This window comes from Hydra vulgaris, chromosome 11 (genome assembly GCF_038396675.1).
Source record: "Hydra vulgaris chromosome 11, alternate assembly HydraT2T_AEP".
Taxonomy (NCBI): domain Eukaryota; kingdom Metazoa; phylum Cnidaria; class Hydrozoa; order Anthoathecata; family Hydridae; genus Hydra; species Hydra vulgaris.
The window spans coordinates 12,250,001-12,263,504 of record NC_088930.1 but is presented as its reverse complement, the minus strand read 5'-3'; the positions used below and the strand labels follow the sequence as shown (position 1 = coordinate 12,263,504).

The window sequence follows — 13,504 nt, the reverse complement described above, 5'->3', positions numbered from 1 at the left end:
CAGGTGCATTTTATTTAGCTGGCACGACTTCATTGAATTTAAAGTTAAAGTTATTTTATCACATTTTATGTTAGAGCAATGCTAACCGTTACACTTTCTTAGGACAACATAGAGCGTTTAATCAACAATAGTTTAATCAACCAACATTTTGACACCTATAAAATGATTTTTTTAGAATTGTTCTTGTAAAATTTATCTTTTATGAGATTTTTATTATTAGCTCACTTATTTTATAGTTTTTAAGAGAAATATTTTAACTTGTCTGCATTTTAAAATTAGTTCCAATTTTTTATTTATAGACAATCTTGTTTCACATTTATAGTTATTTCAAGTAGGCATCATATAGATTTTTTTGAAACTTTATTATATGCAGGCACTGTTTTAAGGATGGACCTGTAAATATAAAATCATCAACTTTTTTATCTTTTAATTCCTGTATGTATAATAAGCAACTAGGGTAGATATTTTTTTGGGGTCAGTTTGATAAAATATATTCTGGGACTGGTTTGTGACTAGGGCTACATAAACATTAATGCATCCTAAAAACAGTTTTTTAAGATGTATTTTTTTAATCATATTTAAAAGAAAATAGTGATACCAGATTATAATCCACAAAAATGGCGCTTTCTAAATTAAAAAAACTTTTAACTAGAAATTTGAAATTGCTTTCTTAATATTTTATAAGCTCACGTAGTTCTAAAAAATTATTAAAGGTCATGCTTTGCTAAACAAAAAATAAATTTTAAATTAAAAAATTGTAATTGAAAACAAAAAAACAATTAACTAATTAGTGGATCAAAAAAATGTGATATACGTGTTGTTCATTTTAAGAATGTAATTGTTTAAGAATGTATTATAATGAACAATAAACTCACTTAACAGAGGGTGAATTGAAAAAATGCTTTCCTAATCATAAACAATCTTTAAAAAATACAGAGTATTCAAATGACTCTATGCTTTTAAATTAGATATTGAGGCAAGTGACTGATGACCTGGCTTCAGCTAAACATGAGGTTTTTTACAAACCAGGACCAATCCTGACAAAATTAAAAGATGCAAAAATAGAAGATGAAGATCAGATGGATGTGTGGTGTGACTCTAATAAGAAAAGAAGCCATGATCTTGGATAAATTAGGAATAGTAAATGAATCAAACATGGTTCATCAGAGAAGATTTCGGTGGCTTGAGTATTTTGAGCAATGATGATGCAGATGATTTAGATAACAGCATGTAGAAAAGGTAGCAGCTTCAAGAAGAAAAAAAAGGTAGAGGTAAAAGTACTTTAGAGAGAGTACATTACATATGGTATGAATAAGCTTTAGTTAAGGAAAGAAGATGCTTTAGATTTTTTATTTTTCAAAAGCCAGGAACAATTTTAAAGAATTCATTTTATAAAAAAAGCTTCAGTTGAGTAAAGAAGATGCTCAAAATTGTTTATATAAAAGAAACAGAATCCTCATATATATATATATACATATATCGATCCTCCTTAATCATAGGGAAACAAGTTCGAAATTTCCAAAAATGAATTTATGTTGGCAATACATTAAAAACACTCATAACTTTCAGTTCCACACAGAACCAACTCTCCTTCGCCTATAACAGTTATATACGAAGGAGAGCTGGTTCTGTGTGGAACTGAAAGTTATTAGTGTTTTTAATGTATTGCCAACATAAATTCATTTTTGGAAATTTCAAACTTGTTTCCCTATAATTTTGGGGAATCAATATATATATATACATGTATATATACATGTATATATACATATATACATATATATATATATATATATATATATATATATATATATATATATATATATATATATATATATATATATATATATATATATATATATGTATATATATAAATATATATATATATGTATATATATATATATATATACACACACACACACACACACACACACACACACACATATATATATATACACACACACACATATATATATACACACACATATATATATATATATATATATATATATATATATATATATATATACACACACACATATATATATATAAACACACACGCACATATATATATATATATATATATATATATATATATATATATATATATATATATAGCGGCATTTTTAAACCTTCTAGGCACTATAAACAACGCTCGCTCAGCCTATAATGAGAGTATAAAATCACACTCGTTCAAAAGTTTGGGACGGAAAAAATAATAAGCTTTTATATGGTTTTTTTTTATAAAATATTTGTAATTAAATTTTTTAGGTAATCATAAAACTCGTTGGTTTGATAGTAAACTTCCGTCTTCCTTATACTTATATCCTTATACATAGTACTTATATAAAATATAAGCAGTACGTCACTCGCTTTCTGCACGTTTCTTTTTTGCTGTTTTGTCAGCATTTTTCCGTTTTGCACTAACATAATGAATAAACAATTTGAAGTTGTTACAGCTAATTTCAATAATGAAATGTTAACTATTTTAACCAAGTGTGCGTGGAAACACAATGTGAATATAAAAATGTGCAAATGAAATGGGAATAGAAAATTAGGAAATAACTATAAGAAAGTTAAAGCTTCTGAATATTTTTAATTTTGTAAAAACGTCAAGTAAGATTTATTTGATTTATTGTTAATAATATTCCACACATCATTTACACATTTGCTTGATGATGAGGTTTATGTTAATGTCAAATTATTTTAAAAATGCGCTAAAAAAACTAAACTAAGATGAAGTTAAAAAAAATGTTAACTTGAAAAAAAATCTAAATGAAAGAGAAAAAAAATTAAAAACTTAGCATAAAAAAACTTAAGTAAAATAATCTTTTTTTGAGTAATGTTACAGCTTTTTTTTTTCAACAGAATTCTTTTTTTAATGACACAGTTAAAACTTATATAATATATACCGCTGGCAACAGTTGAGGGGAAAATCTCTTATTTAACTTACAACTAATAGTTTTGAAGAATTTTAAATTATTCTTGTCTTATAATCTACTAATTTTTTGATGATAAAAAAAAGCGTTATTTAAATAAGAAATTATAAAAAAATATATTTAGTAATTATTAATTAATTTACGAAAAAATTAGTTATTAAAAAAATATAAAAAATTATAAAAACCGTAATATTAAGTTTGTAATCGTAAATATTAAGTTAACAGCGTTTTAAATACATATCATAACAATGAAAGCAAAAAATTTTAGCCACAAATTTATTCTTTAATACTATTATCAAAACTTAATAACCACTTGTGTTTTTGTTTGGTTGCTTTTTTTTTTTACCATTAATAGTTTAAAAAAATAGCAATCTGGTGCAAATAAAAAACAAGAAGTTGGGAAGTATACAAAACTAGATTGTTGAAGTAGTATATATGCACTGTTGTAGATACTACTTTAAGCATTGACAAATGAAAGTCGTATAACAAATAGAAAGCTTTTTATAAACACAGTCTTCTGCAATTTTCAAATTTCAAAATTGCTCTCGCGGCCCTGACCATTAGCGCACATAATTGTGCCCGATGACAACACATTATAATTTTACGAGCGTGATATAACACGCTTGGCGATTTTCTTCATCACAAGCCCTGTGTGTATATATTTTTTTATTCAAAAGTGTTTTTAAAAAATTTTTATTTTACTATTTGTTTTTAACGTTTGTTTAAAAAATCTTTCACCTTATAAAATCTAACATTTTAAGAAAACTTATGTTAAAAATCATTCAAATAATTGAGGAAACTAAGTTTAATTTTTTTTTTTTTTTTTCTTTTTTTTTTTACCAAAAAAAAAAAAAAAATACTAAAAAAGAGCTCAATGTTTTTATAGAATGGAGCAGAAATAATTTGTTAAAAACACTTGTTACTTTATCTATTTTATCTTCTACCACCAGTTCATATTAGGTCAAAAGTCACTAAAATCTTAAAAGTTACAGTAATCTAATTTTGCTCAATAAAAAATCAGTTTAATGTTTAAATACCAAAATAATGTACTCTTTATGTATGCATTATATTTAAAATCTAGTAATTAACTTTACCAAAATAATTTTAGTAAAATTACTACTATTAAAAGCTTAATCTTGGATCAATAAAAGAATTTGATAGTGCAAGTGGTCAATCAATGTATAACCAGCTAAGAAGAGACATGCAGGAATTTAGCAACTGAAAAATTTTCATTTACTATTTTGTGTCACTAGACTTTTACATTTTTAAAGATACTAAGCGGTAACTTTTTTGGTAGAATTACAAACCCTTATTACCTGTATATATCAGACCTGCCTAGTAAACATAAAAGTAACAAAGTGGTCTAGACAGAATTGAGGCAAGTTAAAATAACATTAAATCACCCCCAGTTTCTATAGTGAGAATCACTGGACAAAAATTTGATGTATATTGTGTAAGAGATATCACTATAAATGATGGAAAGATCGTCATTTTCTTCCAACTTCCACTCAATGAATGTGGCATCTCACCAAAATTCATTAATGATTTACCAGAAGTTTTTAAAAAAAAATTGAGAAATTAAAATTTGCTGAGTGCAGATTTTAATTTCTCACTTGTGCAAAATCTCAGCATGAAGTGCTTGAATCAAGCTGTTTAAGTGTGTGCAATATATTACAAAAAAAAAAAGACAAATAATGGGAGTACTGTGCTAGTGATTGACTGAAGTTCTGTTTTGGTATCGGTTTCAGCCAAAATTTCAATTTGAACCAATACTGAAATTTTGGTTTTTGCTTTTATAAATTCAGTGAAAAGCATAATTTTGGTTAAAATATATACCGAAAACCGAAAAATTCATAAAATTTTAAATTTTTATCTAATTTACAATAATAGTTATTTTTGAGAATTTTTACAAAATCGTTGACATTTTAAATGAATTTTTAACCACATAAAATTTTAAGCCCACAAACTACATACCTTTTTAGTTACCAAATAGCGCATTTCCATCTGCTTCTTAAATATATCAAAACTGCAAATAATCAAGTCATTGCAGTGCGGATAATATTTTGACTGATAGTGTTTATTTAAAGAAAACAAGCTTACTTAACAATTTAAGTAGTGCTGTCAACCTGGTCCTTGCCAAAATTGCCAAGAGGCTTCTCACCCCTCTACTAACATCAACTGATGTGGAATGGTTATTTTTAAGAGCTGGAATTAGCAATGAAAGAAACAGACTATTACCAAACAACCTCAAAAAAAATTGTTTTGCAGATAAAATTTACTAGTTTTTTTGTTGTTGTTGTTGCTTTTAACTTATATCTTTTGCTATTAACTTACATCGCCATCTTAAGTATTAAATCTCAATTTGTGAAACATGTAATTAATTCTAACATAATACATGTATTAAAAAAAAAAAAATGTAAAATTGCATTTTTAAATAAAAAGTTTTAATAAAATTAATTTTGACCAGCCGAAATGTCGGTATCACTTTCAGTAAAATATTTGTACCCACTAAAAAAAAACTAGAGTACACAAAATTTCGGTTTTGGCTTTTTTTCTGTTTCACTATACAGTGCACAGTGTTTTTCAGTATGCTGACAAATCTACTGAAATAATAGATGTGAGTACTGAATTCATCAGAAGAATGCATGCAATTTTAGCAGCGATTTTATCTGGATTTAATATTGACAAATATAATAAATATTACTTCGAGACAGTAAAATTTTATGTCACTAATTTTACCTAAATTTTTTATGTCACTGAGTTTACATAAATTTCTGATTCATGGACATAAGAAGTTGTTATTCGAGGCTCCAGAAGCTTTAAATAAGTACTTTAAAAAATACAGGGAGTGTTTCACAAGAAAATTTGACCAAAGAAAAACTTGTTTATATGTGTTCCATTGTTTGTTTGCCAGACCCTTTTATTACTCAATACTATAAAACAAGTACTTCAATAAAATCTATTCATCCTCCATATAACCTTGCTTTGTTGAAAAACCTAAACGTCTTGCCCTCTTTGATGATGATGATGATGATGATGATGATGATGATGATGATGATGATGATGATGATGATGATGATGATGATGATGATGATGATGATGATGATGATGATGATGATGATGATGATGATGATGATTTAAAAAAATATTACACAAGTTATAAGTTACTATGTTTGTCTGTTTTAGCTATTACCATATCATTAATGGTGAATATAAAACAATTAAATACAAGCACATGGAGCCAGCCTATATAGATGATGTATAAAGAATGTTTGTAATTCATTTTATTTTTATTTTCATGATAATTTTTTTTAATTATTATTTTATAGGATATTTTGTCTAATTTAGATCAAAATATTGGGTAGCGATAAAGGGGACAGAGAGCTTCTGAAAGTTTCAATAAAATTGCGTATTCAGGTTTCTTTAATGCTTAACAGTTTTTATATTAATAAAAAAGTTACCTTAAGTCTTAATTCCTTCTTAATCAAAATATAACTATATAAAATTTCTGTAAATAAATACAATATGAAAAAGAATCAATTTAATTTTTTTAAAGACAAAATCAAAAAAAAACTTTATTAACTAAAAAGAAACAAGAGTGTAAGACATGCAAATTTTATGAGCACCTAAATCAGCTTTTTTTTTTATAAATAATGTGTGTGTGTTTATATATATATATATATATATATATATATATATATATATATATATATCATTATTTTTGCAAATTAAGACTGGCACTGTCCTAATAAATTTTGCACTCCTTAAAGATTTTATTTTTTAGTGGAATCTAAACAGTTTTTTCAGAAAAAAAAAGAAAAGGTAATTAATTACTGAAAAAAAATTTTTTTCTTTAAACGCACACACTATTCTAATGTGCAATAATGTGCACTATTCTAATATTTTTTGCATGCTTCAGTTATTAAGATTTTCATTTTAGCTTAAACAATTTTTGAGGCCAATTAAACATATTAACAAAAATTCGTTTAGCTGTAATTGATGCTCTTTTAATCTTGATTGTACTCAGTGGAATGTATTATTACTGTCCTACTTAAATCTTTAGTATATATATATATGATTGTACTCAGTGGAATGTATTATTACTGTCCTACTTAAATCTTCAGTGTGTGTTTATATATATATTATATATATATATATATATATATATATATATATATATATATATATATATATATATATATATATATATATATATATATATATATATATATGAGGAGTGGACTTGCAAAACCAGATAACTCACTTTTTTTTTACTCTGAGATAATGGGAAAAAATGTTTTCCAGTAAATCGAATAGCTAAAAATTAAAAAATTAAAAGCTAAACAAGAGATATCATTAAAAGAATGTTTAAGACAAAAATTTGAAAATCGTGCTCTTTTGATCTTATTTTATTATAAAATAAAAAAATGTTTTATCTGGTTTTGCATGCTAATTATTTGATCTTGATTGGAAATTTATTTCTAATTGGTTTTTATAAAAGCTTTATGAAGTCAACTTGACTAGTGACAATTTTAAAAATCAATATAATTGTGCAAAACGCCCCTCTGCCTTAGAAAATAAGTAATTTTAATGTTTGATACTTTTATAGGATTGATGAAGTTAAAACTCAATTGTAACTGTTTAAATATGGCTTTTGTGATTTTAGTGAATTTTTTTGTATATGGCTTTTTTCTAAAACAATGTCCTCCATTTTTATAAAACACTTTTAAAACAGAATGTTGATTAGATAAAATTTTTGTCTTATTTTGCATTGACAAAAAATTTTTTATTGAGTTTTGCATGGACAAAATAATTTAAGGCAGGTAAAATGTTATTAAAATAGTTGCTTTTAAATTTAATTTTTATTTGTAAAGATGTAGGAATATTAATACTACAAAAACATAGCTAAGACTATTTTTTATAAAAACTGAATAATCTGGTTTTGCAAGTCCACTCCTCATATATAGATTAACAGCGTTTTTTATCTTCCAAAAAATGTGTTACATCTTAGTTGCAAAAAAATGTGTTTTTTTCCTTTGATGTTTTTTTGGGTCAAAAAACGTTTTTTTTTGTTTTTTTTCTTGTCATGTTTTGCTTTTTTTAACGATTTTTTAGTTGTTTTTTTGCATAAATTTAGGAATAGTTTGCTTTATTCTAATATATTTTTAGTATATGACCATTAAAAGCATGTTTATTTGTCATGTTGTACTAACAACTGATTTTTTATCTGCATTTTTTTTCTAATTTATTGATAAATTTATCAAGACATTTTCATATAGTACCATATCAAAACACTTGCAAAAATTTTAACATGCTTTGTTTTTCAAGCTTCAATTTTTAGACATAATCTTACGGCTAAAGGAATGTTTGACTTTTTCAATTTTGCTAATTTGGTTTAGAGATTTAAATAAATGGGCAACTAAGGTTATATTTCTGCCCCCTGTATGGAGTTCTTAATCAAAATTGATTACCAACAAGAAGGCCAAGAAGAAATCACTCAAAAATTCAAAGATATCCTTTTTTTTTTATATAAATATGCGTGTATATATAGAAATTACGGTGCATTAAAACCTCTTTAGATAGAAAATCACTACTCAATCTTTTAATGTGGTGTGGTTATCTTTTGTTTTAATCCTTTTTTCAATTCTATTGCAGAAGAACTACAGTTTTTATATCAAAAATAAAAAACATGATTTCTACAAATTTCTTGTTATATATTTTTTTACAAATTTTTTTTATATAAAAAACAATATTAAGGATCTATTGAATAGAAAATGAACTTAAGCATGAAATAAATATTAGGCAATTAAACTTAAATTATATTTGAATTATTTACAAAAGATAACAGCACATAAAAAATACTTTTTTTTATTTAAAGGAGGGTTATATATATATATATATACACACACACACACACACACACACACACACACACACACACACACACACATAATATATATATATATACACATATAAATATATATATACATATAAGTATGTGTATATATGTATGTATATATATATATATATATATATGTATATATATATATATATATATATATATATATATATATATATATATATATATATATATATATATATATATATATATATATATATATATATATATATATATATAAAGCTATTAACAAAGTTTGGCATGCTGGTTTCTTCATGAGCTTATTTCAAATGGTGTATCTGGGAAAGTTTTTGAGATTATCAAATTATTTCTTTTTAACTGCTTTATTAAAGTCATCCTCGAAAGCCAACAGTCTTGTTTATTTCCAGTTACTTCTGGGGTACCTCAAGGTTCTATCCTTTTTTTGTCCCTTATCTAATTTGATAATTTGCCGACCTTTAATCTGATCTCACTTCTGTAACAGATTGGGACTCACAAATTTTGGCTTATAAATTTTACTACCACAATACTGTCGACATTTTTATATTAATAAATGGCAACCCTTTCACTGAATCCTCTATTTACGTTTTTTTGGATTATCATTTTACTGACCTTTCATTTAAACAAATTATACAATCGATTGCTAAATTAGTATCTGCTGAGGTTGATTCTCTTTATCATGATTGCCATTTTCTTACCCCTGATTCCATTCTAATGATGCTCTTTTTCCTCTAAACAAGGCCCAAAAACGTATTGTAAACATAGTTGAAACCACTCTATTTGCTAAGCCTGAGCCTCTTTCTCATCGTCATCATTGTTGTAAAGTTGCATCTCTTTCTTTTTCTACAAATTCTATCATGGTCGCTGCTCAAAGGAGTTATTATCTCTAGTTCCATCAACAAAAACTCATTCTCGCTTGACTCGTCATTCAGCTTAGTCTCATTTTGAGATGTGGCGCGTTTTTTTGGTTTTTTTAATCTTTTATTTGGAAAAGAAAAACAGGGTTCCATTTTTTTGGTTTTTTTAGGAAATATTCAAAAACTTATTGTTTAAGCTACTGAATTTAACTTTAATGGCAATATCTTAGTATATATTTTAATTTCTGATTTAAATAGGACAATTAATACTGAAATTTACTGAAATTATTTTTATTTTGGTAACACAGTTGAAGCAGTCCTGTTTAAAAACTTCTTAAATTATTTTATCTTCCTCAATTTTATCTTTGTTGGTTTTAATGTATATTGACACAATAAACATTGTTTATTTACATTTATTATATTTAATTAGATGTAACAATTAATGAATGAGACTTAGCTGAATGATGAGTCAAGCGAGAATGAGTTTTTGTTGATGGAACCAGATATGATAACTCTTTTGAGCAGCAACCATGATAGAATTTGTAGAAAAGAGAAAGAGATCCAACTTTTCGACAATGGGAAAGAGACCCAAGCTTAGCTGATTGAGTGGTTTCAACTATGTTTACAATGCGTTTTTGGGCCTTGTTTAGAAGAAAAAGAGCATCATTAGAAGAACCAGCCCAAATATGAAAACAGCATTCCATACAGGGACAAATAAGAGATTTGAGGTAGAGAATGGAATCAGGGGTAATTAAATAACAGGTCATGACAAAGCGATGCTAATTTAGCAATCAATTGTATATTTTGTTTACATGAAAGCTCAGTAGTAAATGATAATCCAAGAAGATGTAAAAAAGAGGACTCAGTGAGAAGGTTACCATTTAATAATATAGGAATGTCGAGAGTATTGTGGTAGTTGTTTGCAGTAAATAACTGAGTTTTGTTGAAGTTAAAATTTATAAGCAAAAAATATGTGAGCCCCAATCTGTTACAGAAGTGCGATCAGAACCAAAATTTGCAAAAAGAGCTGCTTTAGATCTAGTGTTGTCGGGATGATCAATAATGTAGATAAGAAACAAAACAGGACCAAGAATAGAACCTTGAGGTACCCCAGAAGTTACTGGGAATAAATAAGTAGGCCTTCAAGGATGATTTTATTAAAGCGGTTAAAAAGAAATGATTTGATAATCCCAGATACACAATTTGAAACAAGCTCATGGAGAAGACCACCATGCCAAACTTTGTTAAAAGCTTTATATATATATATATATATATATATATATATATATATATATATATATATATATATATATATATATATATATATATATATATATATATATATATAATCCCCCCATCCCCTTCCTCCCCTCCCCCATCACTTTTTTTAGATAAATAATAATAACTCAGTTTTTTTTATGTGCTGTGGTTATCTTTTGTAAATAATTCAAGTCTAATTTAAGTTTAATTGTCTGATATTTAGTTTTCTATTCAACAGGTCCCTGATATTGTTTAAAAAATGTTTATATTAAAAAGGTCAACTTTAATATCACTTACTCAAATGAAAGGAAATTTTAAATAAATCTATAAATAAAAAAAAGGATAAAAACAAAAGATAACCACACCACATTAAAAGACTGAGTAGTGATTTTCTATCTAAAGAGGTTTTAATGCACCATAATTTCTATATATACATTCATATTTATATAAAAAGAAAGGATATCTTTGAAATTTTGAGTGATTTCTTCTTGTCCTTCTTGTTGGTAATCAATCATGATTAGGCTATCCATACAGGGGGCAGAAATAAAACCTTAGTCACCCATATATTTAAACCTCTGAACCAAATTAGCAAAATGGAAAAAGTTAAACAATCCTTTTGCCATAATTTTATGTCTAAAAATTGAACTTGAAAAACAAAGCATGTCAAAGAATTTTGCAAGTGTTCTGATATAGTGCTATATAAAAATGTCTAGATAAATAAATCATGTAATTAGAAAAAAAATGCAGTTAAAAAATAAATTACAAATAAATATTTTACGAATCATCAGGTGAAGGTGGTCAAAAAACTAATGATTTTTTGAAAGGTCTCTTGTGCTAAAAAATATTAAACTTAAATTTAGTGTTTCTTCATTAAAGTTACTTAATAGTAACAATAAAAGAAATATTTCATATGCCGTGTTTATATGTTTGACTACTACTATATATATATATATATATATATATATATATATATATATATATATATATATATATATATATATATATATATATATATATATATGTATATATATATGTATGTATGGCCCATAGTAACCCGGGGTCTGCAGGGGCATTTCCTCCCCCTCCCCCAATAATTTTGATAAAAATTGACTGAAAAAATGACTAGAAGAAGATAAAATTATCTAAAAAGTTTTTATACATAATTTCCATTGACTTCAACAAAAAAAAGTTCACTGAATTTTGGGAATTTTTAATTCATTGGGAATTCCATGGTATACACAGTGCCATTGGGCTGGCTAACAAGCTGATATATGTCTACAGTAGATATATATATATATTTATATATATATATATATATATATATATATATATATATATATATATATATATATATATATATATATATATATATATATATATATCAGGGTGTTAGCCTTGTCAATAAAAATTACTAATTTTTGTCATGACAGTGTCAATGAAAATACCAATTTTTGTCATGAAAATGTCAATGAAAATTACCAGTTTTTGTAGAACAATAACAATAAATATTCCCAATATTACATTGACACTGTAAAAAATATATTTCTGGCTAACACCCTGTGTATATATATATATATTTATATATATATATATATATATATATATATATATATATATATATATATATATATATATATATATATGTATGTATGTATATATATATGAGTTGTAAATTTTCTTTTCGCCCTTTCTGACTCTACTATCTTTGGTTTAATCGTCATTAAAATATCATATACTTTCTGAAGACTGAAATAACCCTAACTACAACCACTTTCAAACAATCATATTTTTTTTTATAATTTAGAAGTACGAGTTTTGCCTAATCTTGACAAAGAATTTCTGGGTGTTGCTAAAAAACCCTTTTTCTAGGGCTTCATTTAGTTGTTCACTAATAGTTATAAGGTTTGCATTATGTCAACAAAACTCTTCCACTGCTGCTTTTACTGGAATTAGCACGTTCACTAATTTAGAAACAACTTAAAACTCATTATCTTACATTTTTATAGAATCATTAATACTGATATCAACAAGCGCTTTTTTTATGCAATTTTTTAACCTATGAAACCTTTCAAGTATTGATAGTAAGCTGCTCTATCTTATTTCACAATCTTTGATTAAATGAAGGTTTTTTCCATTTTTTGTCATTTTTTACTTATTTTTGAAGACAGTCATCATTTTTAGTTAGTGATTTTTAAAAAATGGTACAATTTTTCTAACTTTATTCATCACATGACTAATTACTCTTTTTTAATTATTATGTCTTCATATATTTGATTATCCACTATAAAGCAACTCTCATCACCATAATCATTGCTATCTGATTTACATCTTTCACTAACTTCAGATTCCTTTTTTCAAATTTTCAATGTGACCATAAACTTCCTTGACTAAATGTCTCTGCGTAAAAAATTGATGCTGACCTATTATGTAAAACTGAAATAATAGCCACTTAAATACTGTAAGCAAAGCATAGCTTGAGATTAATCTGTAATAGTTTTCCAATTTTTTTTTATTATGCTGGCTCCATCTGCCACCATGCACACAATACTTAC

At 25.7% G+C, this 13,504-nt stretch overlaps 1 protein-coding gene across 1 annotated transcript in view; it reads left to right on the top strand.

Annotated features, from left to right (window-relative positions):
* LOC100212263 (DNA-directed RNA polymerase I subunit RPA2) overlaps positions 1-13,504 on the top strand; it is an 89,623-nt gene that overhangs the window by 61,324 nt on the left and 14,795 nt on the right. The window contains exons 22-23 of the mRNA XM_065810136.1: positions 6,123-6,195; positions 6,285-6,353. Of these exons, the coding sequence (XP_065666208.1) occupies positions 6,123-6,195; positions 6,285-6,353 (142 nt within the window). The remainder of the gene's footprint in view (positions 1-6,122; positions 6,196-6,284; positions 6,354-13,504) is intronic.